Here is a 26876-nt window from a genome sequence, read left to right as displayed (position 1 = left end):
TCACATACTTATATGATATTTATGAACACGACGAGCCAACCACATAGCAACGATGGATCATTAATTATGCCGCTTTCCCGGAAGGGTAGGCAGAGATTGTATCCTTACACTAGCCATCCCTGCATACATACATACATACATACATACATACATACATACATACATACATACATATGATCACGTCTATATCCCTTGCGGGGTAGACAGAGCCAACAGTCTTGCAAAGACTGAAGGCCACGTTCAGCTATTGGGCTTAATGATAGAATTGAGATTCAAATAGTGACAGGTTGCTAACCCATCGCCTAAAAAAGAATCCCAAGTTTGTAAGCCTATCCCTTAGTCGCCTTTTACGACATCCATGGGAAAGAGATGGGAGTGGTCCTATTCTTTTTTTTCGAATGGTGCCGGAAACCACACGGCAAAAAAATGGCAATTATTACATTATGTAAAAATGTCCCATAATAATGAATAAAAATTTTGAATTTGAATTCGTAGCCTGTCATTGACTTTCATTATTAATCAGAGCTAAGCTTAAATCAGCTTAAATGGATTAATTACATATTGTATGACACACAGATACAAAGTAATTCTACATATAAAGTTATGAATATGGATCACATAAGCCCGGCCTTTAAGTCACCTTACTATGTATCGCTGAGATTTATCGTATTAAATACATGTAAAGGTTCTTAATATCTCAAGTAGTATAAGGTACGACTAAATTAAGGTAGAAACTGAACTTTACAACTGCCATTCAACGTGGCAATGAGACGGGCTTCTGGGCTACACAATTTATAAATTAATACGAGTTATTTTTGCTTTTCTTTTTTTGTGATATAATAGTTTGTTAAAAAAATAATATTCTAAATTTAAATTTGGACATTGGCTCGGTTAGTTTCTCAACTTTTGACCTATTGACTTAGCAATTAAAACTTTAATTTCCAACTTTTCATACAAACCGGGTAATTGATTGCATCGGTCGGTTGAAAAGTTTTGTTCTCAAGCATTTGCCGTAAGTTTAGTGTTTTAAAATTGACTATAGATCTAGTCAGTCTAAATATACAATATTTTTCAAATATTTAAATTTATATGTTGTCGGTAAAGTTAAGTGGATTCCTCAATTCCTATATTGAACCGAATTTTTACTACAAATTTGTATAATTATGCTTAATTTTTATATATTTTTAATTTATTTCAAGTTACTTATTATTATAAGATAATAAGGTCGTTATCGCGGTCGCGGTCGCTTTGAGAAAGTCGTTTCTCTGTAATTCAACTCATTTACTTTATGATATAAGATTTTGAATTGAATTTTACATATTAATCAAAGACGTGTCCAGCGCTAAAAATTATTTCTCAAATTTTGTAAAGAATAAACCCACAACATACTACCTACCAATTTTGTTCAGAACACGACAATGTTATTTACTCGTATTTTTTAATTCTTGTCTAATTCGACTTTTAATTTAGTGGATATATATATATATATATAGTTACGTGGCATATTCTTGTCAAAGTCAAGTGTCATTTAAGAAGATATCAATACGTGGCATACCTACAACTTTATTGACTTATTTCAATCGTACCTTATAATGAATGTCGATTTATATTATATTCAATTTATACCGGCTTTGATCCAAGCTTCATGAAGGGGGAATGTTCTATAGTATAATTTAATTAACTGTATAGTTTGAATTCGTAACTGCTTAACCTGCTTTAACTATACAGGTAAATTCAAGTCGCTTGTACGAGTATGTTAAATTGGTATTAACTGCTTAATACAAAGTAATTGGATACATGCGTAAAAGCCATGTAGTATTATTAAAATTTCATTCATTCAATTATTATGGTTTGACCTTGAACATAATAATTGAATGAATGAATAAATAAAGCCCATTATTCATAAAATTTATAGCTAATAAAATAAACATGTACTTTCTAGTTTAATATTAGTTGTATCGTGTGGTTCTCGGCACAACGAATAAAGGACCACTCCATTCCTTTCACATGGATGTCGTAAAAGGCGAGTAAAGGATAGGCTTATAAACTTGGGACTCTCATTTAAGGCTAGCAATCAATAGTGACACTATTATAATCTCAATTCTATCATCAAGCCAATCAGTTTTTTTTACAATTTATCGCTTAGGACTTTTATATACGTATTGCGTAGAATTGAATTGAAGAGGTATTACACAAAAACACATACCTTACTATATGCTAAAATTTTCGCTATGAAATTTTAATTTTTTCTACGAAATACCTTTTGAACATCTCACAAACTTCAGCGCTTACTTCATTTAATTCCTAATTATAATACTTTTTACCTGGATGACAATTCAAACTTGAAAACATGGAAGAGCAAGTTCCAACGAGTTTGTAACCCGTCCTTATTTACAAGGGAACAATGTTGATTGAATTTAAACTTGTCAGACGAAACCGCTGGGGAACAATTGTCTTTCAAACTTTTGTTTGTTTTCAATAACTTGTCTGAATGTCGCGGAAAATTGTTTGGTTCGAATTGATGTTCAAATTTTGTTTATTGTAGAGATTTGGTGCATTTTATGAACCATTGGTTTGGAGTCCCGAATTCGGGGTTAGTTGCAAAAAGATTAGTGTTTAAACTTTCCCATTTATTTTGTAAAGAGAACAGACAGACACGAAATGGAGAATGAAATTTGAAATTTTGCATTAAATCTTTTAGTAGAATTTGTTTCTTTTTTTCTTATGAAATCTTAAAAGAATGAAAAAGAGTCTAGAACAAATTAGTAACAAATACAAAATGTTGGTCATCATTATTATAGTCCTTTTTATAATCCCCAATGCAGGCGTTTATATCCTTGTGGGGTAGACAGAGCCAACAGTCCCGAAAAGGCTGATAGGCCACGTTCAGCTTTTTGGCTTGATGATAGAATTGAGATTCAAATAGCGACAGCTTGTAAACCAATCGCCTAAAAGAAGAATATCCCAAGTTAATAAGCCTATCCCTTAGTCGCCTTTTACGACATCCATGAGAACGAGATGGAGCGGTCCTATTCTTTTTTTGAGTATAGGTACTAAATTATTTCTTATTCCTTCAGCAATTTGCTCAAGCGTAAAAACGTCATAAAAACCAGTTTCTAAGACGTTGCCAAACTCACGGGTGGATTATGAGACATTTTAGACTTGTCGTAAAAAGTCGGAGCAAAAAATGGAGTGTGTGAAAGCGCCCTTTTTCCAATAAAGCGTTAAAAAATATGGCGTCTGTTCACACTGAGGTTGTTCCATTATTCATGTGTCTCAGTGGTAATAATCAATTACATTTTTGTGACCGGCTGGTTGTAATTACGAAAGCTGATAAGATGCATATATCTTTCCTCCTGTCACTTACTCTTTCCTTTCTTTCTTTTTTATATTATAGTTTCCACCGGAATTTCGGTCATTCTGTCAATGTATGTACCTATGTAAATAAAAAAAAAATACCTATATACGGGACAAATTACACAGATTGAGTTAGCTTCGGAGTAAGTTCGAGACTTGTGTTACGAGATACTGACTCAACGCTGAACGTAGGTTGGCTCTGTCTTCCCCGCAAGGGAGACGTGACTATTTATGTATGTATGTGTAGTATGTATTTTCAACACGTGTAAGTAAAGCTAATAAATCACAAGAGGTCAATGTCCTTGCTGATGATAAATCCATTATTCATATATATTTTCCTGTATATGTAAAAGTATAAAAGAAAAAGGTGACTGACTTACATATAAACATCGGAATGTATTTCGTTTATTGGAAAGATAGGATTATGCAGGTCGTGGGAGATATTTTGGGAAACGATTGTAGCAGGAATAAAGTTACTATTAATCCGTACATAAATACATATAATCACGTCTATATGCCTTGTTGGGCAGACAGAGCCAACAGTCTTGAAAATTCTGATAGGACACGTTCAGCTGTTAGGCTTACTGATAGAATTGAGATTCATATAAAGTAACAAGTTGCTAGCCCGTCGCCTAGAAGAAGAATCACAAGTTTATAAGCCTATCCCTTAGTCGCCAGTAGGCAGAGTCTTCATCTTGAAAGATGTGGTCTGTTAACCCCCCCATGAAAGATTTATGATATTATTTTTGCATATATACATATAATTACGTTTTTATCTATTACGGGTAGACAGAACCAATAGTCTGGAAAAGAATGAAAGGCCACGTTCAGCAGTAAAACTAAATGATAGAACTGAGATTGAAATGGTGACAAGTTGCAAGTCCATCGTCAAAAAGAAGATTTTTATCCACACTAATAATAAAGGCAAAGATTTTTTATTTTTTGTGTGTGTTTGTAAAAACAACTAAACCAATTTTGATGAAATTTGGTACACTGATAGAATAGAACTTTAGGAATAACATTGCCTTTTTTGTAAATTCCAACGGGAGCGATGGACCGCGCAACAACTAGTGTATTATCATGTTTGTTACGAAAATAAACCAGCACTGAATAAAACTTTGATTGTTTTCAAGTGTTTATGTAAATGTATGTACATAAATTTGTTCATGTTTTATTATTAGAGATTCTCCCGTTTCCCCTGCATTCGGGGTTAATGGAATACCTTCTGTGTATGAGAGGGAAAGGTGACTGACATGTCTATTGCCACTCACGGAAAATAAATAACGGATTCCGCTGAATAATTTTGTCGGTTTACGCGATGGAATTTTCAGAGAGTTTCAGAAAGCCTCGACGTGGCTAACTTTCGAGATAGTCTCTTACTTTTAGAGCTCTAGTTGTTAGAATTTTGTCTTTTAGTCTTTTGGAGGATTAATTCTTTAAGGGTTCAGCTAGCCCTTATGTAAGGTACGAGGTTTGTATTATGGGATACCATTCAATGATAACTCGCTCGCCGCTAACTTAGACCTCGCGTATTTAATTTTTTACAAAATATTTAATACTTCAAGTAGTTTTTGAAATATAAATACATACACGATTTCGTTAAAATTGAAAGTGTTCGCGAGCTCTAAGTTCTTAGTAACTTTGTTGTACAAATAAAATTGGAGACTCAGTATGATTAAAAAAAATCTATCACAACCTGACTGAGGATCAAAACAAAAAGACCATTAAGCCGATGTTAATTTTGTTATACTTTCTCAATTTCAGGATGTATAGTGGTCGTGTCGTACTCATTGATGGGAAGAAGATTGTGCTCAGTGCTGCCGCCCTTCGACCAGACGGAAGGCAGCGTAAACAGCCAACAGGTATGTATTTCTGGGTGGTCAGGACTATTACCAACTTTTTGGTTATACGAGCCGAATCAGGGGAGGAGTGTACCGTTCTCGCGTTTGCTCTCTCTTTCTCTCTCTAACAGCGCACCCTTTCTTGACTCCCTATAAAATCTTTATAGTGTACCCCTAGTTCTGTTTTAGCAGCCCGCTATTCTAGGGGGGGCTGATAATAAACGTGATGTCATACTATCTTCGAACGGCCTTAATCTGTTATCAGGAAAACCTCCGGAACAAAATAAATTAGCTGCTTACATGATAGAAGATACGTAATTAAATATATAATAACGTGAATTTTTAGTTTTAATTTTGACGATGTGGCGTTATCACTAATGTCACACACCAAATGTCGAACACGATATTGTCGCACTCAGCCAATAGCAACGAAGAATTTAAACCGCGATTACAAAGATTTCACGGATTGAAGCATAAATACAACCTCCGACTCAATATCATCGGAGCCGCGATTCCCCAGGCATCACACCTAGCCTGGCGGAAGATCTTTTGGTGGCGGTCGAGTTCCTCTACTTTCATAAGCCTCGTTTATCAAGTTCGTCATGAAGACTAACTCAAAAATAATACAGGAGTATCGTTAAAACTATTTATTAAACAGAATTGAATCATATACAGTACAGTCACAGTACCTAAAACAAAAGTAATCATGGCCGCGCTTTTTCCAAAACATCGCACTAAAGTCAATACAATTCTGTCTATGTATTATTTGCTTTCATGTTACATTATATACCAATTAAAAGTATTTATTTATTTATTGTAATGTAATTAACATATTCATTTTGTTATGCAATTATATTTCTCAATAATTATCTTATTAAATCAAAACATTACTGTTTCCTGTTTTCAACAATAAGTTGTCATATCAAAAAATATATATTGGGAATCAACTTTTGACATATGGCAATTGTTTTTATATCAATTTTTTTTTTACACACATTTTAAATACAGAAAAACCATTCAAATCTATTTATTTGCTTTTGCTTTCAGTCATGTGGTGTTTAAAAAAATTGTTAGATTAAAAATATTAAATCCTGTGATCTTGAAAAATGTTTTTTCGAAAAAATATTAGGATCAATAGTTAAACGTGCTTTCGGAAGTACGAAAGAGCTCAAGATAAAACACCGATCAGACATGAACTTATTCCTCTATCGGCAAACATACCAAACCTTTATTCTTTGTCACGATTTTATTTACCACGTTTTTATTTCACTATCGTATTGATTAGAAAGCTTTTTTAAGTAGAAAAGTAAGTATGAGTATTTTCTAAAGCCCTTCTTCGCAATTACTCCCTGTTTGTTTGTCTCTTAGTAGTAAAATATTATTTACACACTTTTCTAGAACTTTTTATTCCATCTATATAATAAGTGCGCTGTCAAAATATCTTATAAATATAATTTTAAAATGTGAAATTTATGATGATGATGAGATGCCCAATTCGTGTTTAATTTGATTACTTTTTTGTAGCATCAATCAAATAAAATCACTTCTGACAAGACAAACACTTTGATTTTTACTCTAATTTATTTGATTACTTATCTATGCATTCTATCATCTATGATTACCCGCGGAATGCCAATCCTGCATAATGTAAATATTTCAGACTCTGAACAAAAGGATAAATCATGACGTGAACAAGGAAAATCCTCCTGTAAAAGGCTTCCTGTCTAAGGCAACTTCCATAAACTTTAAAAGGACGAGTTTATCCCACACGCTGAACCGGGATCTGTACGGGATAACTATAGAGATTCGATCGGTTGACTATGGCAGCCTCTTGTCCCAGTGGTTAAATTCTTGCCACTAAAAGATCCAGGATTTGATAATCCGATCTGAGATAACCCTGATCAAAACGGACATATTTTCTGAGTAATCTGCGTTTGAGATAGTAATTGCGTTGTACCTTTCAGGGAAGACAGAGGCAACAGTCTTAAAAAGGCTGATAGGCTACGTTCAGCTGTTTGTGCTAATGATAGAAATTAGATTCAAATAGTAACAGGTTGCTAGCCTGTCGCCTGAAAGAAGAATCCCAAGTTTATAAGTACGAGTATATCCCCTAGTCGTCAATGTTCTTGAACTGGTCTGGAGAAGGACATACGGCACCTTTCATACTTGCAAAAATTAAAGTCCATTTCTTGAAATATGAGTAAAGGAAATGATTTGTAAGCGTCTTACTTACTACTACTAAATGGACTTTAAATAATAAAAACAATAAGTTGAACTAAACAATAAAACCGAACTTAAAATATGGTTTAGCGCTAAAATACAGTTTTTGTTCCTTTTTTTAATATCATTTGTTTTCCAGCCAATACTTTCCAATGAGGTTGTGTTTTATTTTAACTTGCGCGGGCGAAGCTGCCTGTAAAAGCTAGTATAGTAATAAAATCGAGTTAATGTCATCTAAACCAGTACATTAAGGTCTATGCGCTCGTCATAAATTGATTGCTGGATTGAATTGGGACAAAGAATTCGAAGTCGATGTCAAAACTTTGTTTAGGAACATTCTGTGACATCAAAAAGTGATGGGATTTTGTGTTTTCCTTCTTATTTGCTGACCTCTTAAGAATGAAACCTTTTCGGGTGAATGAATGACCTGTGACCTTTGTAGTATTTAACCTTTTATTTGGCTGTTAGTAGCGACACAAAATTTGGTCCTATTATTCAACGGGCTATTTTTAAACATGAATCACAACAACGAACCACAATCGTTGAGAAGAGAATTTTTAACATTTTGAAAACACATTAACTTTAAAAGCAGTTCTAAGTAATTGTTTACTGTAAAACCTTATTTAAAATACGCGGGAAAATAATTGTTTTACCATAAATATCTTAAAGTAGAACGAATTGTAATGTTCTTTAAATAAGAATCTTGTTTTTTTTGGATCAAGTCTCCACTTAACAATGTCGTTCACATATCTATTCTAAATTCGGATAGTTGTGAAGATGAAGTTATTGAAGAAGATGCTGCAGTGCAGTTTGTTACCGCTTCTTCTGCACTGACGCTTCGGAAGCGGCAGTAAACTTAGTTTTAAGTAATTTATTTGACGTCAATCAATGTTTTGAAACCAAAAGATATGAAAATAACAATTATTAAGTGATGTTTGAAAATAATGAATGAAAATTATGGTTTTTAATTTGAACTACTGATTTACGAGTATAAACTAGATTCGCAGTATAGAACTAAATAAAAATAGTTTTCATTTTTATATGTCTCAAATGACCCGCCCCGACTCTGCTCGGATATCATTTACAGATATAAACCTTCCTTAAAAACCCATTTTAAACAGAAACAAAATCCGTCTACTACTTTCGAAGATTAGAGCATACATACAGACAGATATAATAGGAAGACTTTTTTAATATGCTTGACTTGACTTGACTTAAGGTCCTATGTCCCCTAGCTGGGGCAGAGGGCATCCACAGTGCGTCGCCATCCCGCTCGGTCTTGAGCTTCGCGTTTTTTTTTTAATATGCAGTGATGTAATAATAGCGAAGTGTACACGTAAACAATTAAAATGGAATAATATAGATGTATTTTAGTAAAGAACATAATCCTTAAATATACATACATACATATAGTCACGTCTATATCCCTTGCGGGGTAGACAGAGTCAACAGTCTTGAAAAGACTGAAAGGGAAAGGTTCAGCTGTGTTTTTGATAAAATTGAGATTCAAATAGTCACATGTTGCTAGCCCATTGCCTAAAAGACGAATCTCAAGTTTAAAAGCCTTAAAATAAGAATCTCTTTTATTGTGATTGAGCAGAGTTTTATATGTGTATGTATTTAAGAATTTTGTTCTATCCTGTAAATTTTTTAAACAACTCTTTTCAAATTGTAATTAAATTTTTCACTTCCCCATGAAATGAGTAAGTACGTCAAAGTGACATACTGTTGTCTCTTTTCAGCGCCTACGCCTCGTCCGCGAGAGGAAGCGGGTGGCATGGATTCTGTTACTTCTGGCTGTGCTGTTTGCTCTGTGCTGGCTGCCGTACAACATTCTTCAGCTACTAATCGACGTCAATGCTGTCAAAGCTGAGTCCGTGTCTCTGGTACTACCTTACACGTTGTTGTTAGGTTGGTATTTACGAGTATTTCAAACTTTAAAAAAAAAAAAAACTTTTTAATTATGAATAAAAATTTTGAATTTTGAATTTGAATTTCATGTCGAATCTATCCGTTTCATGTGCTTCTGGTGATGTGTGGTTCAAATTCAAATTCAAAATTGTTATAAATGTATAAAAATTTTGAATTTAGATATTTTTTTTAATTTATTATACGACACTTCATATCAATTAATAATTATCATCTTTTGTTTTCACAACATTGGTTGACGTCAAATTAATTATGTAAAACTGCCGCTTTAAAAGCGTCAGTGCTGAAGAAGCGATAACAAACTGCACTGCAGCATTTTCTTCAACAACGGTTCTCGGCACTTTAGGATAGAATCACTCCAAATCGTTCTTATGGATGTCATGCCTTACTGAAAAGCCTAATAAGAGTTGATCTGTTTGATACATAAGTTTGATTGCTTATCAACGCTCTTACAGCAAGGAAAAACACCATGAGAAACTTGAACATTTAGACAATTGTAATATGTGTAACTATAATTATTATTTTCCATCATAAATAATCCATAATCAAAATAATCCGTCATCACCTGAATTCTATTACAAAGCCATTTAGCTGAACGTGGCCTTTCAGCCTTTTCAAGACTGTGGGGTTTGTCAACTCAAAGGTATATATATAGACGTGACTAATATGTATGTAGGTATGTAATTTATTTTTCTCGTTTTTATTTTTGATTGTTTGTACACGATCGATTATACACGAAGTGACACCCGCCTGGCCGCCACAACCCTTGCAGGGAACATTTATACTTATAATAACGTCTTTTTCAACAACAATCCTAATCATGTACCGTGTGGTTCCCGACACCAATACAAAAAAGTAAAGGACCACTCCATCTCTGCCCCATGGATGTCGTAAAAGGCGACAAAGGGATAGGCTTACAAACTTGGGATTCTTTTTTAGGCGATGGGCGAGCAACCTATCACTATTTGAATTTTAATTCTATCATTAAGCCAAACAGCTGAACGTAGCCTATCAGTCTCTTCAAGATTTTTGGCTCTGTCTTCCTCGCAAGGGATATCTTTATCCATTGCGGGGAAGACAGATTCATATCAGTCACTCCCGTCTGGCATCACAACCTTTGCAGGGATGAATGTTCCCTGCAAAAGTTGTGATGCTTATAATAACGTCTGTGTCAACAACAATCCTAATCATTTACTATTAATATCATTCCAGGGCATACGAACTCAGCAGTGAACCCCATAGTGTACTGTCTGATGACCCGCAACTTCAGGCGCTCCCTCCGAAAGCTGATCTGCCAAGACCCCGGTAACATACACTCTAGTACTCATTTCCATGTAAGTTTATACCAGGCATGTGTACATACATACATATGGTCATGTCTATATCACTTGCTGAGTAGACAGAACCAACAGTCTTGAAAAGACTGGATGGTCACGTTCAGCTATTTGGCTTAACGATAGAATTCAGATTCAAATAGTGACAGGTTGTAGCCCGTCGCCTAAAAAAGAATCCCAAGTTTGTAAGCCTATCCCTCAGTCGCCTTTTATGACATCCATGGGAAAGAGATCGAGTGGTCCTATTCTTTTTTGTATTGACGCCGGGAACCACACGGCAGGCATGTGTTGAGTAAATTAAACCGATGAGTCGGTATGAAAGGACTAATTATATGTCTTTTCCCTATGGAATAAATCCATGGTAATGGAACAGCGTGATACTTGGCTAAATGTTCTGATCTAAAAGAGATCAGGAGCACCCTAAATCGACGAGCTTTCATGACAGGTTGATGAATGTGAATGAAGCATGAATGCAGGAGTCATGACGAAATATCTGCCTACCCCTCCGGGAAAGAGGCGTGATTTTAACCATTAATCCCGTAAAAATTGTGAAAGTTAATTCTTCTTGTAGGCGATTCGATCATCATCATTCCAAAATGGGCCCTTGAAGTTTTTTCAAGACTGTTGGCTCTGTCTTCCCCGTAAAGGATAGAGACTAATTATATATATGAATGTTCTCTTACTTCTTAGCTTCGTACCTAAAAGGTTAACTTGAGTGGTAGAAAAGGAAAAAAGATAAGACATTTTTCTTATAAATTTTGTGATTAAGAGGTTCATTATTACTCCTTTTCACGATAGTCAACCTATGCATATTTTTTCTTCCAGATGCAAGGTTTACGTCAAAAATCCAACACGTCTAGTTTGCGAACCTGTACCACTGTGACCTTCAGGAGTAGCAACCACCTGAACCGCGCCCAGAACCCAGCGATCCAGTACGGGAGAGTACAGGGTGGAACTTCGTTAAGGGACAGCGGTTGGAAGGATAGGCAGAAGCCACAGTACTTGTAAAGATGTGCTGTACCTACCCGATAAAGAAGTATATGCCCACGATAGAACAGAAGATTACAGTAACTTCTTTGATAGGACATTGCGGTCGGAACGACTGACCGACATCGAGACACCATAGTTTTTGTAAAGGAAATAACTTTAATATGTCTTCTCAGTTTTCCACCTGAACTGTAAGCCTTGTGCAAGTTGCTTTCCTTTCCGCGCAGATATTAGAAGCCGACCAAAGAAATGGGTTGTAAATTTAGGATTCTTGCTTATAGGTATGCAAATTTGTGATGCTAAATAGCCGAAAGTGGCTTTCAAGCCAGTCGAGACTGGCTCATATCCGGAAGAATCGAATACGTGATAATATATATACATAAAGAAGAATATTCCCCGTAATTCCATAAAGAAGAGTTGTCAGAATAACGTCGTTATGGAATAGCAGTTGGAAGGAATTAGAAAAACCACAACACCAGTAAAATATTTTTTTGGACTAAAAGAACATTATTTAATATAGGTCTTGTTCCTCCTTGCTTTAGTCCCTGTTGCATCTTCGCTACTCTGGAGAGGTGCTTGGGTATGTCTTTGACCATGGATCCTGGATTGGGTGAGTCAGGTTTATACACGAAGCGACTCCCATCTGACCTCCATAATCTTTGCGGGGGAACCTTACCTGTATAATATCCTTTTTACATCCAGTTGCCTGAATGTGCAGGTTTCCTCAAGGAATGAACATAATTTCAGAAATAGTTATTTCTACACGGCTGAGGTGGGATTTGAACCTGTGCCTTTATGCGCATCGCGAATTTGAACCGGGCACCTTACCGAATAGTCCACCGACGCTCAGTATTAAAAGTAGGAACCTCACTGTAAGGAACAAAAAAGAAATTCGCAAGATATACGTACTAATATTATTAATATGAATATTTGTAAGGATGTGTGGTTGATGAAATTTAGTAAACATCTATGACTCTACACGTGAACAAAATTTCCTCCTAATCCGTTAAACGATCCTTTATAAAGTAATTTTTATTCTGAAATTCCTACGGCAGCGAAGCCTGGGGGCAGAACTAGTATCTATAAATGCAGACATAGATCAGCCACAGGTTTATTAAGGAAAGATGTCAGAATAAAGCTAGTACGCTATTTTGTGTAAGTTTCCATTTATATTTTTTTTTCTGAAACGTATAATTTGATGCCCTGACTTCGTCTTATTTAAGTCATTTCGAAGTAGTTTGCGCTTAAAGTGTACAAATTGTTGGTAAATTATATTTCATATTTTTAAGTAAATAATTGGCTATCTTCTTCGGTCTTTCAAGCCCTTGCAAGGGATATAGACGAGATTATATGAATAAATGAGTTTTAAGTAAAAGTTTAGTGTTTTAGGACTAGCTTTTTTCCAAGTAAAATCTAGTCTTTTTGGCACCAAATATAGATTTTAAAACTAATTTATAAAACGCAAATTCAAACCGATACTAAATCTTTCACACCTTCCCCATGGATGTCGTAAAAGGCGACTAAGGGAAAGGGTTATAAACTTAGGATTCTTCTTGTTCAGGTGATGGGCTAGCAATCAGTCCTGAACGTGGCCTTTCAGTCTTTTCAAGATTGTTGGCTCGTGAGACGTGATTGTATGTGTATGTATGTAAAAATTAAATTTGGGAGTTAATCAAAAATTTTGCTTACTTATTATGTAATATATTTCGTATACATAGATTATTCTTAATTTGTGTTATAAATAGAATTTATTTACGAGTTATACAGGGACGTTTCTAAGTCATTATTATAAGATTATGCTAAAATGTATTTTAATTGCTCTTAAATTAAAGCTTCTTCCAAAAAGAAATCTCTTTTCAACATATGAATTGTTTCAATGAAATTATGCTTATTAATAAATCACAAAGTTAATAAACAATCGAAGAATTACAGCTTAGAAAAACTATATCGTTCTTTGTAAAATATTTACTAAGAAATTTGTATCTTTTACTAGAGTTTACGATGTAAATAAATGAATTTGTTTAATAAATAGCATTTTTAATTTTCCAATTATGTTATCCATTTCATACAATATGTTTATTTCATATAATATGGCTTTATTTTTGATGAAATTTTCGATTCTATCAAATACAACGTAATGAGATCACTAGAAACGATGTACAAAGTTGAAATAAGTAATATTGTTATCTCAACAATAGTTAATATAGATCCGCCAAAGCCCAACCCGAAAACGCCTCCAAAAGTAGCTGAAATACAAGAAAGATACATACATACATATGGTCATGGCTATATCTCTTGTGACTGACAAGCCACGTTCAGCTTTTTGGCTTAATGATAGAATTGAGATTCACATAGTGACAGATTGCTAGCCCATCGCCTAAAAAAAGAATCCCAAGTTTTTTAAGCCTATCCCTTAGTCGCCTTTTACGACATCCATAGGAAAGAGATGGAGTGGAGTGGTCTTTTTTGTATTGGTGCTGGGAAACACACGGCACAGAAAAATACAGTTTTTTTATGGATTAAATAATTCTAGTTATTGTCTTCTTGATCCGTGAAATGATAACAAGAAAATTTCAAGATCATTCCAAGTAATTAGTTTGGTGTCTCTTCCCGCGTTATCGACTGAACCAATCTTCCAAAAATTTTGCATATAAATACATAATCTAAGAGTGAAGAAGGACTAAGGGTACTTTTCACTGCGATAAAAACTATAATTCGCGTGGGATTTACGAAAAACTTGTACTCTTTTGTAGGTAGCCTTAAATACGCTTTTGAAAACGCATTCTTACCGATGATGAAGTTGAAATCGATTAAGAATTTCATTTTGTAACAGTTGCATGATGATTTTTCATAGTAAACACGTAGTGATGAAACTTGGGACAAGTTGGTTCCGGGGCTGAAAATAAAAACATACGTTGCATACAAGCTAACAAACAAACAAACTCTTCAGCTTTATAACATTAGTTTAGATGTCCCATAGTTGTTGCGTTTGGTAATTATCAAATGTGGAGAAATAAAAAAAAATGAATTAAGAGTTTTGAAGCGCCATTCCATCTCTTTCCCATGAATTCTTTTGTCGTAAAAGGCGACTAATTGATATGCTAATAAACTATATAAACTTAAACTCGGCGAATTAAAATCGGCTATTGATGTAGTTGAGATTCAAATAGTGACAATTTGAATTGCCGTGTGGTTCCCGGCACCAATACAAAAAAGAATAGGACCACTCCATCTCTTTCCCATGGATGTCGTAAAAGCCGACTAAGGGTAGGTTTATAAACGGGATTCTTCTTTTAGGCTAGCAACCTGTCACTATTTGAATCTCAATCCTAGCTGAACGTGGCCTATCAGTCTTTACAAGACGTGATTATATGTATGTATGTATGTACAATTTGAATCTCAACTACATCAATAGCAGCCTTTCTGTATTTATGAGAGTGTTGGCACTGTCTACCCAGGAAGGGAAATAGATGTGATAGTAAACCTATCATAATAAGGACAGAGATATGTCTCTTAATCATCTGACACTTACGGCAACTCATTTTCGTCTGAGGCTAAGAAAGGCGAAAGGCTAGAAGTGATGCCGTATCGTTTGTCGTTACATTCCACTTTACATTCCGGTTTACATGCCCTGTCTTTATTGGACACGCGAACTATAAGGGAAATACCAATTAATAAAATATATTTTTATTATCCTGACTTGAAAATACACAAGTTGTTTTTTACAACTTAGTTGAAAAAAATATATAAAGGTCAAGTCACACAGACGCAAGCCCCAAAGTAAAGGCTAGACTAACGTTGTGAAATACTAACTTTGAGAGGTTGCATAATGCGATAAGGCCGCCTTTTATACATAACCTTAGCGTAAGTTTAATATAAGTTATTTTTGTTATAATTTATGTGCAATAAATGGTATTCTATTATCTAAGTCCCGGTTGCATCCTCACCTGGAACAGGAGCCCGGGGTATGCCTTTGACCATGCATCCTGGTTGGCGGGTGAGGGTTTTCGTCGACTTCCATTAGTCCATCGCATCCTTAGCAGGAAATCAAACCCTTGAAACGTATTAAATCGATATATTTTTTATATTTACCTGTGACATTATGTAAACATTCCAAATCCGAAAAATCACAGATACGCATACCTTTTACTGAAACAAAATATTTTTAACACACACCTTTATAAATTAAAATGGTAACGTGTGGTTCTTGGCACCGATAGAAACAAGAATAGGACCACTCCATCTTTTTTCCGTGGATATCGTGATAGGCTTATATACATACTTGAGATTCTTCTTTTAGGCGATCGGCTAGCAACCTGTCACTATGAATGTCAATTCTATCATGAAGCCAAACAGATGAACGTGGCCTATCAGTCTTCTCAAGACTGTTGGCTCTGTCTATCCCGCAAGGGATATAGACGGGATTATATCTATGTATGTACTTAAATGAAATTCCATTGACATCAAAATACTTCCACTTTTACACTGGTCTACTGGCAAAGAATAACCATAGGGAGTGCCATCTGCTTCTCTTTTTGTGCAGATGGTAAAAGTCTATCAAGGGAATAAACTTGAACATTTATTTTATGTGATATCGGCTAGCTATCTGTCACTATTCGAATCTCAATGCAATAATTAAGCTATACAGCTGAGCTCGGATTTTCAGACTTTTAAGACTATTGGCTGTGTCTACCCCGTAAGAGATAACGACGTATATTATATGTATGTATTTGTATACACTTTTGTAAATGAAATTCGTGCCGTGTGGTTCCCAGCACCAATAGAAAAATATAGGACCACTCTTTCCCATGGATGTCGTAAAAGACGAGTAAGTGACAGGCTTGTAAACTTGGAATTCTTCTTTTCACTGTCACTATTTGAATCTCAATTCTAACTTAAAGCCAAATAGCTGAACGTGTCCTAACGGTCCTTTCAAGACTGTAAGCTCTGTCTACCCCGCAAATCCCTTGCGTGAAATAGACGTGATTATATGTATGTATTTGTACCTTTTGGATACTTATATGGTATACAGCCGCAGTGTAAAAAATATGTCTGCATTTTGCATTCAGTGTTGCAAGTTTCAAAACTATATCTGTCAGTGTGTTCTAATGAAACTTCCTGAGGGTACCAGCAGTTCCTCACAGATGAGTCCACGCTTTGGAGGTTGGCGTCTGCTTGGTAGACCAGAGGAACCACCTTCAAGTCCAAGGCATCACCGGACGAAAAGAATTCGTATAAGACTGTCGTTTCTGGGAAATCATTGGGGTCGTTAATAAGTACCTGAAATTGGTAATTTTATTTATTAGACTTTTTTGTGTGATCTATTCTGCGCTCTTCACCGCCCGGGGATTTAATGGATGCGCGTGCGCCCGCTATCCTCAGGCGGCTATTTGCTGGATCTCGTGTTTATAGCTAAACCCACGCTCTCTTATAAAATTTAAAACTAGTCCAATAAAATTTATCGTTATTCTACTAATTTTTAAATTACGTCTCATCATCCTTACCACTTTTTAATTAGACATATTTAAAGCATAGTTTTTACACAGTTTCAAGAGCCAAACACTAGTTAATCGCCTGATAGTTATTAAGACGAGGAAGTGTACGCAATTTCAATAAATCTTTATTGCCTTTAGAGCATATTATTATCACATCCGCTTAAATTTTAAAGAAAAATAAATACTTTATAAACCTGCAAGGAATATAGATGTGACTATATGTATGTTAATTACGTAATAAAATTACCCGTCCTCCATAAAATCTTCCCAAATCCCAGCTGGGGTAGTCGTCCGGCTCCACGTTAAACAACACGTACAATCCTGAGATCCTGTAAATATATAAGTTACTAGAGGCCGCCCGCGACTTCGTCCGCACGGAAACCCTATCAATCCCGCGGGAACTCTGGGATAAAAAGTAGCCTATGTGTTATTCTGGGTCTTCAGCTACCTACATACCAAATTTCATGGTAATCGGTTCAGTAGTTTTTGCGTGAAAGAGTAACAAACATCCACACAAACTTTCGCCTTTATAATAGTAGTAGGATATATCTCACCCTTAGTCGCCTTTCACGACATCCATGAGAAAGAGATGGAGTGGTCTTATTTAGCAGTACCAATATTAAAAGAATATTTAAGAAGAAGAATTAATAACAGTGGCCGTGTAGTTCCTACACGGCACATCTAAAAGCAACAGTGATTTTAAAACAACTTTTTACCTTCCAGATTCCGATGTTGCTATCATTTTTGTCATTTGCGCTTCATCGTCTCCAGGCTCATAATATTCGTTATTTTCGTCGTAAGTAAGCATAGTTCTGAAAAAAATTAAATAAAATGTATTAAAATATAACGTGCATGGTCACACGGCCTCTGTGGCGCGGTGGTAGTGCGCTTATCTGTGCTGTGACACAGTAGGTCCCAAGTTCGAATTCCGGTCAGGTGAGAAACGAATATTTTCTAATTCCTTACTTCGAGGCAAACTCAAATTTGGGTTGTTCGTCACGTCTATAACATATATTTATTTATTTATTATATTATGTAGTTATGCTGTGATGTGAAAAGTTTCATTTATGTGCTACTAGAGTCCGCCCGCGACTTAGTCCGCGTGGAAACCCTATCATAACTTAACAATCAATTCCGCGGGAACTCCGGGATAAAAAGTAGCCTATATGTTATTCTGGGTCTTCAGTTACCTACATACCAAATTTCATCGTAATTGGTTCAGGAGTTTTTGCGTGAAAGATTAACAAACATCCATACTGACATCCTGACATACTCACAAACTTTCGCATTTATAACATTACTAGAATTATTTAACACTATTCCTCTTTAGGCGATGGGCTAGCAACCTGTCACTATTTGAATCTCAATTCTATCATTAAGCCGAACAGCTGAACATGGCCATTCAGTCTTTTCAAGATTGCCGGCTCTGTCTACCCCGCAAGGGATATAGACGTGACCATATGTATGTACCTATGTATGTATTGTGCTTACTGTTTGTTCTCCTCATCAACACCCACGTAGTTAAAACTGCAACAATGTCCCTGATACGTCTTGATCATGTTGAACACATCCTCACAGTTCTGTCTTCTTCTGTTGAAACTGCAGTAGAGAAGGAGATCTTCACATTTCTGATGCACCTGTTAAAGTCATGATACAATTATGTTACGTCTTTGAAATTGCAATAAATAAATATATACAGGACATGTGCCGTGTGGTTCCCGGCACCAATACAAAAAAGAATAGGACCACTCCTCTCTCTTTCCCATGGATGTCGTAAAAGGCGACTAAGGGATAGGCTTACAAACTTGGGATTTTTTTAGGCGATGGGCTAGCAACCTGTCACAATTTGAATCTCAATTCTATCATTAAGCCAAATAGCTGAACGTGGCCATTCAGTCTTTTCAAGACTGTTGGCTCTGTCTACCCCGCAAGGGATATAGACGTGACCATATGTATGTATGTATGTATACAGGACAAATTATACATATTGAGTTAGCCTCGAAGTAAGTTCGAGACTTGTGTTACGAGATACTAAATCAACGATACTATATTTTATAATAAATAAATACTATATATATAGATAAACATCCAAAACCCAGGCCAATCAGAAATAGTTCTTTTCTCATCATGATCTGGCCGGGATTGGAACCCGGGACCTCCAGTGTCACAGACAAGCGTACTGCCGCTGCGCCACAGAGGCCGTCAATGTTGAAGAATCGGCGCAATAAGCTGCACTGCAGCGTGTTCTTCGACAACTTCTTCCTCCTGGCTTTAAGTGGTGGTTGCATCCTCACCACTCTGGAGTGGTGCCCGTGGTATGCCTTTGACCATGGACCCTGGATTTTGTGAGTCAGGTGTTTTACATGAAGCGACTCCCATCTGACCTCCGCTACCTTTGCAGGTTGTTACAAACTCCTTAGAGTGTTCCGAACTCCTTTTTAGGACAAACATAATGTAATTTAAAATAAGAAAAATAAATGACTGTCGGTTTAAAGCGTGCATAATCTTTCTTGACCAGCGCAAATATCTTATTATTTTCAGCATATTTCCTATACAGGTAAACCTAACCTGTATTGGATCGATCAAAAGTTCGATATACGTTCAGCTAAATTATAGCATTAAAATTAAAATACTGACAGGTTGCTAGTATTTCAAAGACTAAAGAAAGAAGAAAGAAAGAAGTCGTTCAAAGAATGTTGGCTCTGTCTACCCCGCAAGGGATATAGACGTGACCATATGTATGTAGGTATGTATGTTACTAGCCCGTAGCCTATAAGAAAAGTGAGAACATGATTGACAAAAATAAACAAAAACAAAGATACGAGAATAAACGATTTACCTCTTCCATTAATGTATCCATGTCATAGTAATGCTTTCTCAAAATGTCTGTAATATTTTTAAAATGAGGCACATTAGAGTTACTTCCTCCTAACATTCTCAAGAGGAACAGCGATTTGAAGAATTCCACGATTTCGTCTTCGTGTATGTCGTGTTGTTTGCTGGAAAACATTAAGAAAATATTTAAAGAAATGTCAGAAAATGATGTATAGCTATGGAGAGTATCAACATGAACACGATAGATGAGATAAATAAGGCCTACCACCCCCGTTGTATGGCACGCGCGACGCCGTTTTCATCGCGCGAAAAACTGTCGCCGTCCCGTTTAAAATAGAAAAGATTTATTTTCAAAATTGGATACAAGGTAGCACTTATTGACGTCACATCACTTAAATCTAATTATAACTACTACCGCTTCCAAAGCGCATGTGTAGAAGAAGCGACGGAACAAACTACACTGCAGCATTTTCATAGGACGTCAATTTACAAATATATAGATCTCTTAAATCTACATCGTGGACGAATGCACATTATCTACATTAAAAAAAAACATGAATGAATGTAGAACTAATTATGTCAATACGTATATTTCGTCAAATAAAATAAAGATAAAATAAAATATGTACACACTGTACAAATTATGTCAACACCATGTCAAAAATGCAGAAGCATTTAAAAGGCCATTATGTCAAGCTCGGGCCACACATGTTTATCATTGATATAATCCTCCATACTGTACTTAATAGGCTTTCACGTCATAATAAAAAGCGAAACAGCGATAGTTTTAGAAGAAAGCTGTAGGTAATAAATTTATACAGTACTTAGGTCACTTTTTAAACCAGTAAGTAGACTCTTTGCAGTTTTCTTAAGATATTTTTTTCCATGCTATACATAAACGGAATAAATTAAAAGATTTATGTTTTTTTTTTAAATATGAGGACTAGTTTTTATAAGGTAGATACTTTATATCGAATATAATTTCCAAAATTCTTTTGTAGCCTGCTAAATTAGTTTATTCATAATTTTCAGTTTACATTGTTAAATACAAACAAAATGTTATTTCAATCTGTGATGTTATCAACTCAACAATTATTAATTTACTTATAACTTTAAGAATCTTAAATAAAACGTAAAACATATCAGGGTTGCAGAACATTTTTTGTTTATCAAATACGTGAAGAATACTTACAGCAGATTTCGCACATTCCTCGACTCCCTGTCAGAGACCACATTGAAATTGCAAATCGACACACAAGGGAAGGGTACTTGGTTGACTTTACAATTAGCATTTACCTAAATAGTGAACAAAAATCAACAATCAATAGATCAAAATACAATAGGTTTTGTAAAAGAGAGTGGAGTTGTGGAGAACTATGTAAATGATTTATTGAACCAAACATAAATACATATATATATACCATTTATTATCATTAACAGGTAAGACAGAGCAAACAGTTAATGCCCCCTTTATATGTGATGTTAAATAATAGTGACAGTTAATCATACATTCATACATATTATCACGTCTTTACTCTATATCTGTAGGGTATTAAAAAGACCAAAAGGCCAAATTAAGCTGTTTAGCTTTATAATAGAATTGGGATTCAAATAGTGACAGGTTGCTAGCCCAAAAGAAGAATCCCTAGTTCATACACCTATCCCTTAGTCGCCATTTACTACATCCATCGGTAAGGGATAGAGTGGTCCTATTCTTTTTTCTAGTCAAGATAAATCCCAAGTTTATCAGCCTATCCTATCTACTTAGTACCTACTACCTTTATAATTGGTGAAAAACCTTTTACCTCGGTAACAATTTGCTCGTCCTGATACTTCAGACGTACGAAAAGTATAAAAGCAGCTGTCAAACACACGTTGATCACCATGATGAAAGACCACATCACCAGCTGCTTCCCCTTCTTCTCCGTCAAGTGCACTGTGCCGCTCACGGTCGATATGTTTCGTATTATCATCCGAAGATAAGATTTCACCGATTTTGGTTTGTTCCTTTTAGACATGATCAACAGCGGAACAGTTGGACGTCTGCCTACCCTGCGAGGGATATAGACGTGATTATATATGAATGTATGAATTAATCTAAAATCAAATGAATTAAAACAAAGATAATTCTTATTATATTATAAATAAGAAAGTTTATTTGTTTGTTTGTTGTGTCTCCACGCGTTATCTATTGAACCAATCTTCTTGAAATTTTGCGTATATCGATAATTAAAAGTTAAAAGAAGGTTATACGATATTTTTTATCCCAGCAAAATCGATAGTTCCCGTGGAATTTGTCAAATTAAATTCGCGTGAGCCATTAACATCAATTTTGCTAAAATGCATGTCAGACACAATTATAGGAGTAATTTGGGTATTACATTTTTATTGCTTTATTATATTTTATCTTATGTTTCACCATTCCTAAGAATAGGACCATTCCATCTCTTTCCCGTAGATGTCGTAAAAGGCGGTAAGGGATAGGCTTACAAACTTGGGATTCTTCTAGGCGATGGGCCAGCAATCTGTCACTATTTGAATCTCAATTCTATCATTAAGCCAAATAGCTGAACGTGGCCATTCAGTCTTTTGAAGACTATTGGCTCTGTCTTCCCCGCAAGGGATATAGTCGTGACCATTATGTATGCATGTTCCATATAATTTCATAAATTAGCCCAAAACCTTACCAGAAAAAAATTCTAGCCACTTATCAATTTATATTTCCACTGATAACACAAAAATGATCAAAGTCAATCGAAGTTATGTCTAGTTCTACGATTCCATTAAAATGGTAGCTGTAATTGAAATACAATTAAAGTTTATGAAAGTTTACTCGTTCCAATGATGATAAAAGCAAAGTCCGATTCAATCAAAGTAAATTAATGTCAAAAAATTCCGAATCCATTTAGATGCCAATTAAATTCTACTCAAACTGTCTATAACAGTATCGATACAAGTATTATTTTATTTCATTACTAGCGACCCGCCCCGGCTTCGCACGGGTGCAAAATTCGGAAAAAATTATACATAAAAACCTTCCTCTTGAATCACTCTACCTGTTACAAAAAACCGCATCAAAATCCGTTGCGTAATTTTAAAGATTTAAGCATACAGACAAACAGACTAAAATAGAGACTTTGTTTTATACTATGTAGTGATTAGCTGTACCCGTGACTCCGTCCGCATAGTAATTTTGGGCATCATTGAAGCCCATAAGGGTGAATAATTTTCCCCGTATTTTTCATTTTCCATTATTTCTTCGCTCCTAATAGTTGCAGCGTGATGTTATATAACCTAAAGCCTTCCTCGATAAATAGTCTATTCAACACAAGAAGATTTTTTTAATTCGAACCAGTACTTCCTGAGATTAGCGCGTTCAAACAAATAAACAAACTTTTCAGCTTTATAGTATAGATATTATTTCGAAATCTTCTATACTTACATGATTTTCTTTTTTCACCGGTATAACTCTCTTCATGCAAGCTCGGCGTAGTGACTAGTGTATTTTTATTATTTTCTTCGTCCATGCGTTAGTCTGATGATCCTGGATTAAAAAACAAAGTGACTTTCGTCTGATCTCCGCAACCTTTGCAGAGGATCCTCACTCATATTAATTGAATTATAGGTACATATATTTTGTGTGTATATAAAGTTAGTAAATATGAGTAGGAAATTTGAAATACGTCCCGTTTTTAAAGGCACAGCCTCTCGATTTCCATTAATTTACATGAGGAATTTCATTTGATAAATAATTCCACGAAGGGATCGCATATGCAAATGGGTTTGTTTACGAGATTTGCGAATTAATTTTGGGCAATAATTTTGCAAAGTTGAAATCTGGATATAAAGAGAATTGGAATGTCACTTAACTGTTCTTTCTTTTCTCTCATACAACCTTAGCGGCGACTATATAAACTGTTTAGCATAGTGACCTGTAACACAGGAGGGTTATACCCACCTATCTCAGGCACCAGTTCTCTCGACTTAATTTAGATATTGCCATAAGCTGAATTATGTATACTTACTATTAATAAGTTGAGAGAAAAATAAACGATTATTTTTTATTATTATTATTTATTATTACTTAAGTAGTCGACTTGTAGTGTTCCTGTCACAAGGAACCTGCCTTTGTAACATGACAGGCGCGACTCTGTTTTTATCGCGCGATATACTATCGCCCTTTCGCATTTTATAACGGGAGAATGATTGTTTTTCGCGCGATAGAAACGGCTGCTATCTTTTACAACCACAGCGTACCTACATAAATGTTTCTTCCGAGTTGCATACATTTGAATAATAGCCATATTCCAAACAGCTGAACATGCTATCTGTCTTTTCAAGACTGTTGGCTCTGACTACCCCGCAAGGGATATAGACTTGATTTAATGTATTAGCCATATGGTAAGGGAAAGCAACAATAGTGAATCGCCCATTCATGAATGGTCATTGAGTGTTACCATGGCATTAAGCTGGGGTAGGAAGGTTAGGTTAGTTGTATAGACCAATATTCGCTTCTACATACATACATATGGTCACGTCTATATCCCTTGCCGGGTAAACAGAGCCAATAGTCTTGAAAAGACTGAATGGCCACGTTCAGCTATTTGGCTTAATGATGGAATTGAGAATCCCAAGTTTGTAAGCCTATCCCTTAGTCGCCATTTACGACATCCATGGGAAAGAGATTAAGAATATTATTATTTTTATCACGAGCTAGTCTTTACATATTTTTCTCGCCTTAATTGATCAATATTGACGCCACTCTGTCACGTCTCTGATTAAAGGCGCGTCATTGAGTCAACACAAAATTCTGATACGGATTGCTATGAGTTCTTGAGTTTATTGGAATAGAGGTGACATTCAAGTTTTTTAAGGAATTAGTAACTGAAATAACGTTGTGTCAACGCGGAGTTTGCGGAGTAATATTACTCAATGTTCATACACACTGAAACTTTGACGAACAAGTTTCTCATCAAGTGATTGTCCATCGACATGCTAGTCGTAGTATTTAAATCTCAATTCTATCATTAAGCCAAATAGCTGAACGTTGCCTATCAGTATTTTCAAGACTGTTGGTACTGTCTATCCTGCAAGGGATATATGTAGACGTGATTATATGTATGATTTTTATTTTAATATCTAAGTTATTTATTGGTATCGGTAATAAAATATAGTAAAACGACAGTACGAAAGCACCAATAACTAAATCATTAAAAATTCTTCATATTTAGTTTATGAAAATGAAATTATTTTGCTTAATCATTTCACAACGTTTCGTTAAATTTCTTTATAACGTACGTGTAATACCGGCTATGGTTGTAATTGTCCTCTCTAGGCATTTATCTCCAAGACGGTTCATGATTTGTTTGCCCGGCTGATATATTGTTTACCTCATTTTCAGAATAAACAGTAGATAATTTTGTTTAAATTTGCCTTTTTGCGATAATTACATCAATTAATCAACGTTGACCATCAATAATTCTATTGAAATATTGGCAATTCGTGAACTTTGCAGCTTGTTTAATTTATTTTCATCAAAAATGTTTTATTAGCAGCTTTGGTAATATTCATTTTATCCGTAATATAAATAATTTATTTATACAGTGTCGTATGGTTCCCGGCACCAATACAAAAAAGAATAGGACCACTCCATCTCTTTCCCATGGATGTCGTAAAAGGCGACAAAGGGATAGGCTTACAAACTTGGGATTCTTATTTAGGCGATGGGCTAGCAACCTGTCACTATTTGAATCTCAATTCTATCATTAAGCCAAATAGCTAAACCCATTCAGGCTTTTCAAGACTGTTCGCTCTGTCTACCCCGCAAAGGATATAGACGTGACTATATGTATGTATGTATGTAATGTTTTATCTTTGTTCAGTAATATTCACTTTATCCGTAATATAATTACTTTTTTCAGTTAATTACTTAATTAATTGGGCTGATTATGTTATTAAGTAATTTTCCTACAAGTTTGTGAGATATTAATTTATAGGATAGAATATGTAAAACCTTTTCTGTAATCAGTTATCACAGGACATAAAGCATCACTTACTACCAACTTTTGGACACAAGACGATTATGGAAAAATATTTTTATCCTTGACAACAGAGAACCGTCGAAATGTCACTAATTTCGGAGAAATATTACAATACAATACATACATACGTATTATACCTTCAATTGGCTTTACTATATACGTTGAAATTTATTTTTGTGTCATTGCTGTTGGTTTCTTTGATAAGTTTATAAGCCTATCCCTTAGTAGCCTTTTACGACATCCACGGGAAAGATGGAGTGGTCCTATTCTTTTTTCTATTGGAGCCGGCAACCACACGGTACAATACTCATATAGTACCATCAAAAATGTCTTGCTGTTATTTATAGCAGACTCCGAACTTTGAAGTCAACAGCTGTAAATGTAATCAAGTATGAGTATTCTGCTTGAGAATATAACGCCAAGTTTTCATCATACGACGTAGGTATGTAATATTGTTTGGCAAGTCGTAACGCAGAAACTCAAACGTGTAAGACAAACGTGACCGTAAACATTAACCACAAAACTACAACATAGGGGAAAAGTTTAGTAATATGTCCATATGTGGCTCTTGACGTAATTGTGTAGTCACAACGCAATATGATATTTCGTATCTTGATGACTGAGAGTAGTTGGTCGAATCGGTAATGTGCCTGGTCAAAATGCGTGTGGCCCAAAAGGGCACAGGTTCGAATCTCACTTCGGCTGTGTACCAATAACTATTTTGAATACTAATCGAATAAAATTACGGTGAGGGAAAACATCGTGAGGAAACCTGGCATATTCAGGCAACTGGATGTTGTTAACCATGATCGATCCAATACGGGTTGGGTATACTTG

General features: G+C 35.3%; 2 protein-coding genes across 4 annotated transcripts in view; one reads left to right on the top strand and one right to left on the bottom strand.

Annotated features, from left to right (window-relative positions):
• LOC106143561 (neuropeptide FF receptor 1) overlaps window positions 1-13593 on the top strand; it is an 86897-nt gene extending 73304 nt beyond the window's left edge. For 2 of the 3 annotated variants that reach the window (XM_013345684.2, XM_060945237.1), the window contains exons 6-9: window positions 5122-5219; window positions 9161-9329; window positions 10560-10681; window positions 11507-13593. In XM_013345684.2, the coding sequence (XP_013201138.1) occupies window positions 5122-5219; window positions 9161-9329; window positions 10560-10681; window positions 11507-11689 (572 nt within the window). In that variant the 3' untranslated portion in view covers window positions 11690-13593. The remainder of the gene's footprint in view (window positions 1-5121; window positions 5220-9160; window positions 9330-10559; window positions 10682-11506) is intronic. The other variant, XM_013345685.2, reaches the window with a different exon arrangement.
• A 151-nt stretch (window positions 13594-13744) lies between these two features.
• On the bottom strand, window positions 13745-22016 carry LOC106143487 (pickpocket protein 28-like). Its single transcript, XM_060945088.1, has 11 exons — window positions 21804-22016; window positions 21191-21294; window positions 20003-20162; window positions 18655-18800; window positions 17880-17975; window positions 17411-17492; window positions 16675-16948; window positions 15761-15817; window positions 15201-15321; window positions 14458-14564; window positions 13745-13914 (listed from the first exon to the last, which is right to left on the bottom strand). The coding sequence occupies exons 1-11, from the start codon at window positions 22014-22016 to the stop codon at window positions 13745-13747; spliced, it is 1530 nt and encodes a 509-aa protein (XP_060801071.1).
• Window positions 22017-26876: the final 4860 nt, after the last annotated feature.

Source organism: Amyelois transitella, chromosome 7 (genome assembly GCF_032362555.1).
Source record: "Amyelois transitella isolate CPQ chromosome 7, ilAmyTran1.1, whole genome shotgun sequence".
Classification (NCBI taxonomy): domain Eukaryota; kingdom Metazoa; phylum Arthropoda; class Insecta; order Lepidoptera; family Pyralidae; genus Amyelois; species Amyelois transitella.
Note: the sequence above shows the minus strand (reverse complement) of the source record. Positions and strands in the feature narration are given on the sequence as shown.

Bases quoted from the DNA above. Each gene is read 5' to 3' on its own strand.
- LOC106143487 (XM_060945088.1), bottom strand. From the start codon at position 22,016: ATGTCTAAAAGGAACAAACCAAAATCGGTGAAATCTTATCTTCGGATG. The intron at 20,163-21,190 runs GTAAGTATTCTT...AATGTTTTCCAG, and splicing joins AGGAATGTGCGAAATCTGCT to CAAACAACACGACATACACG. The intron at 18,801-20,002 runs GTAAATCGTTTA...TGACTTTAACAG, and splicing joins TGGATACATTAATGGAAGAG to GTGCATCAGAAATGTGAAGA.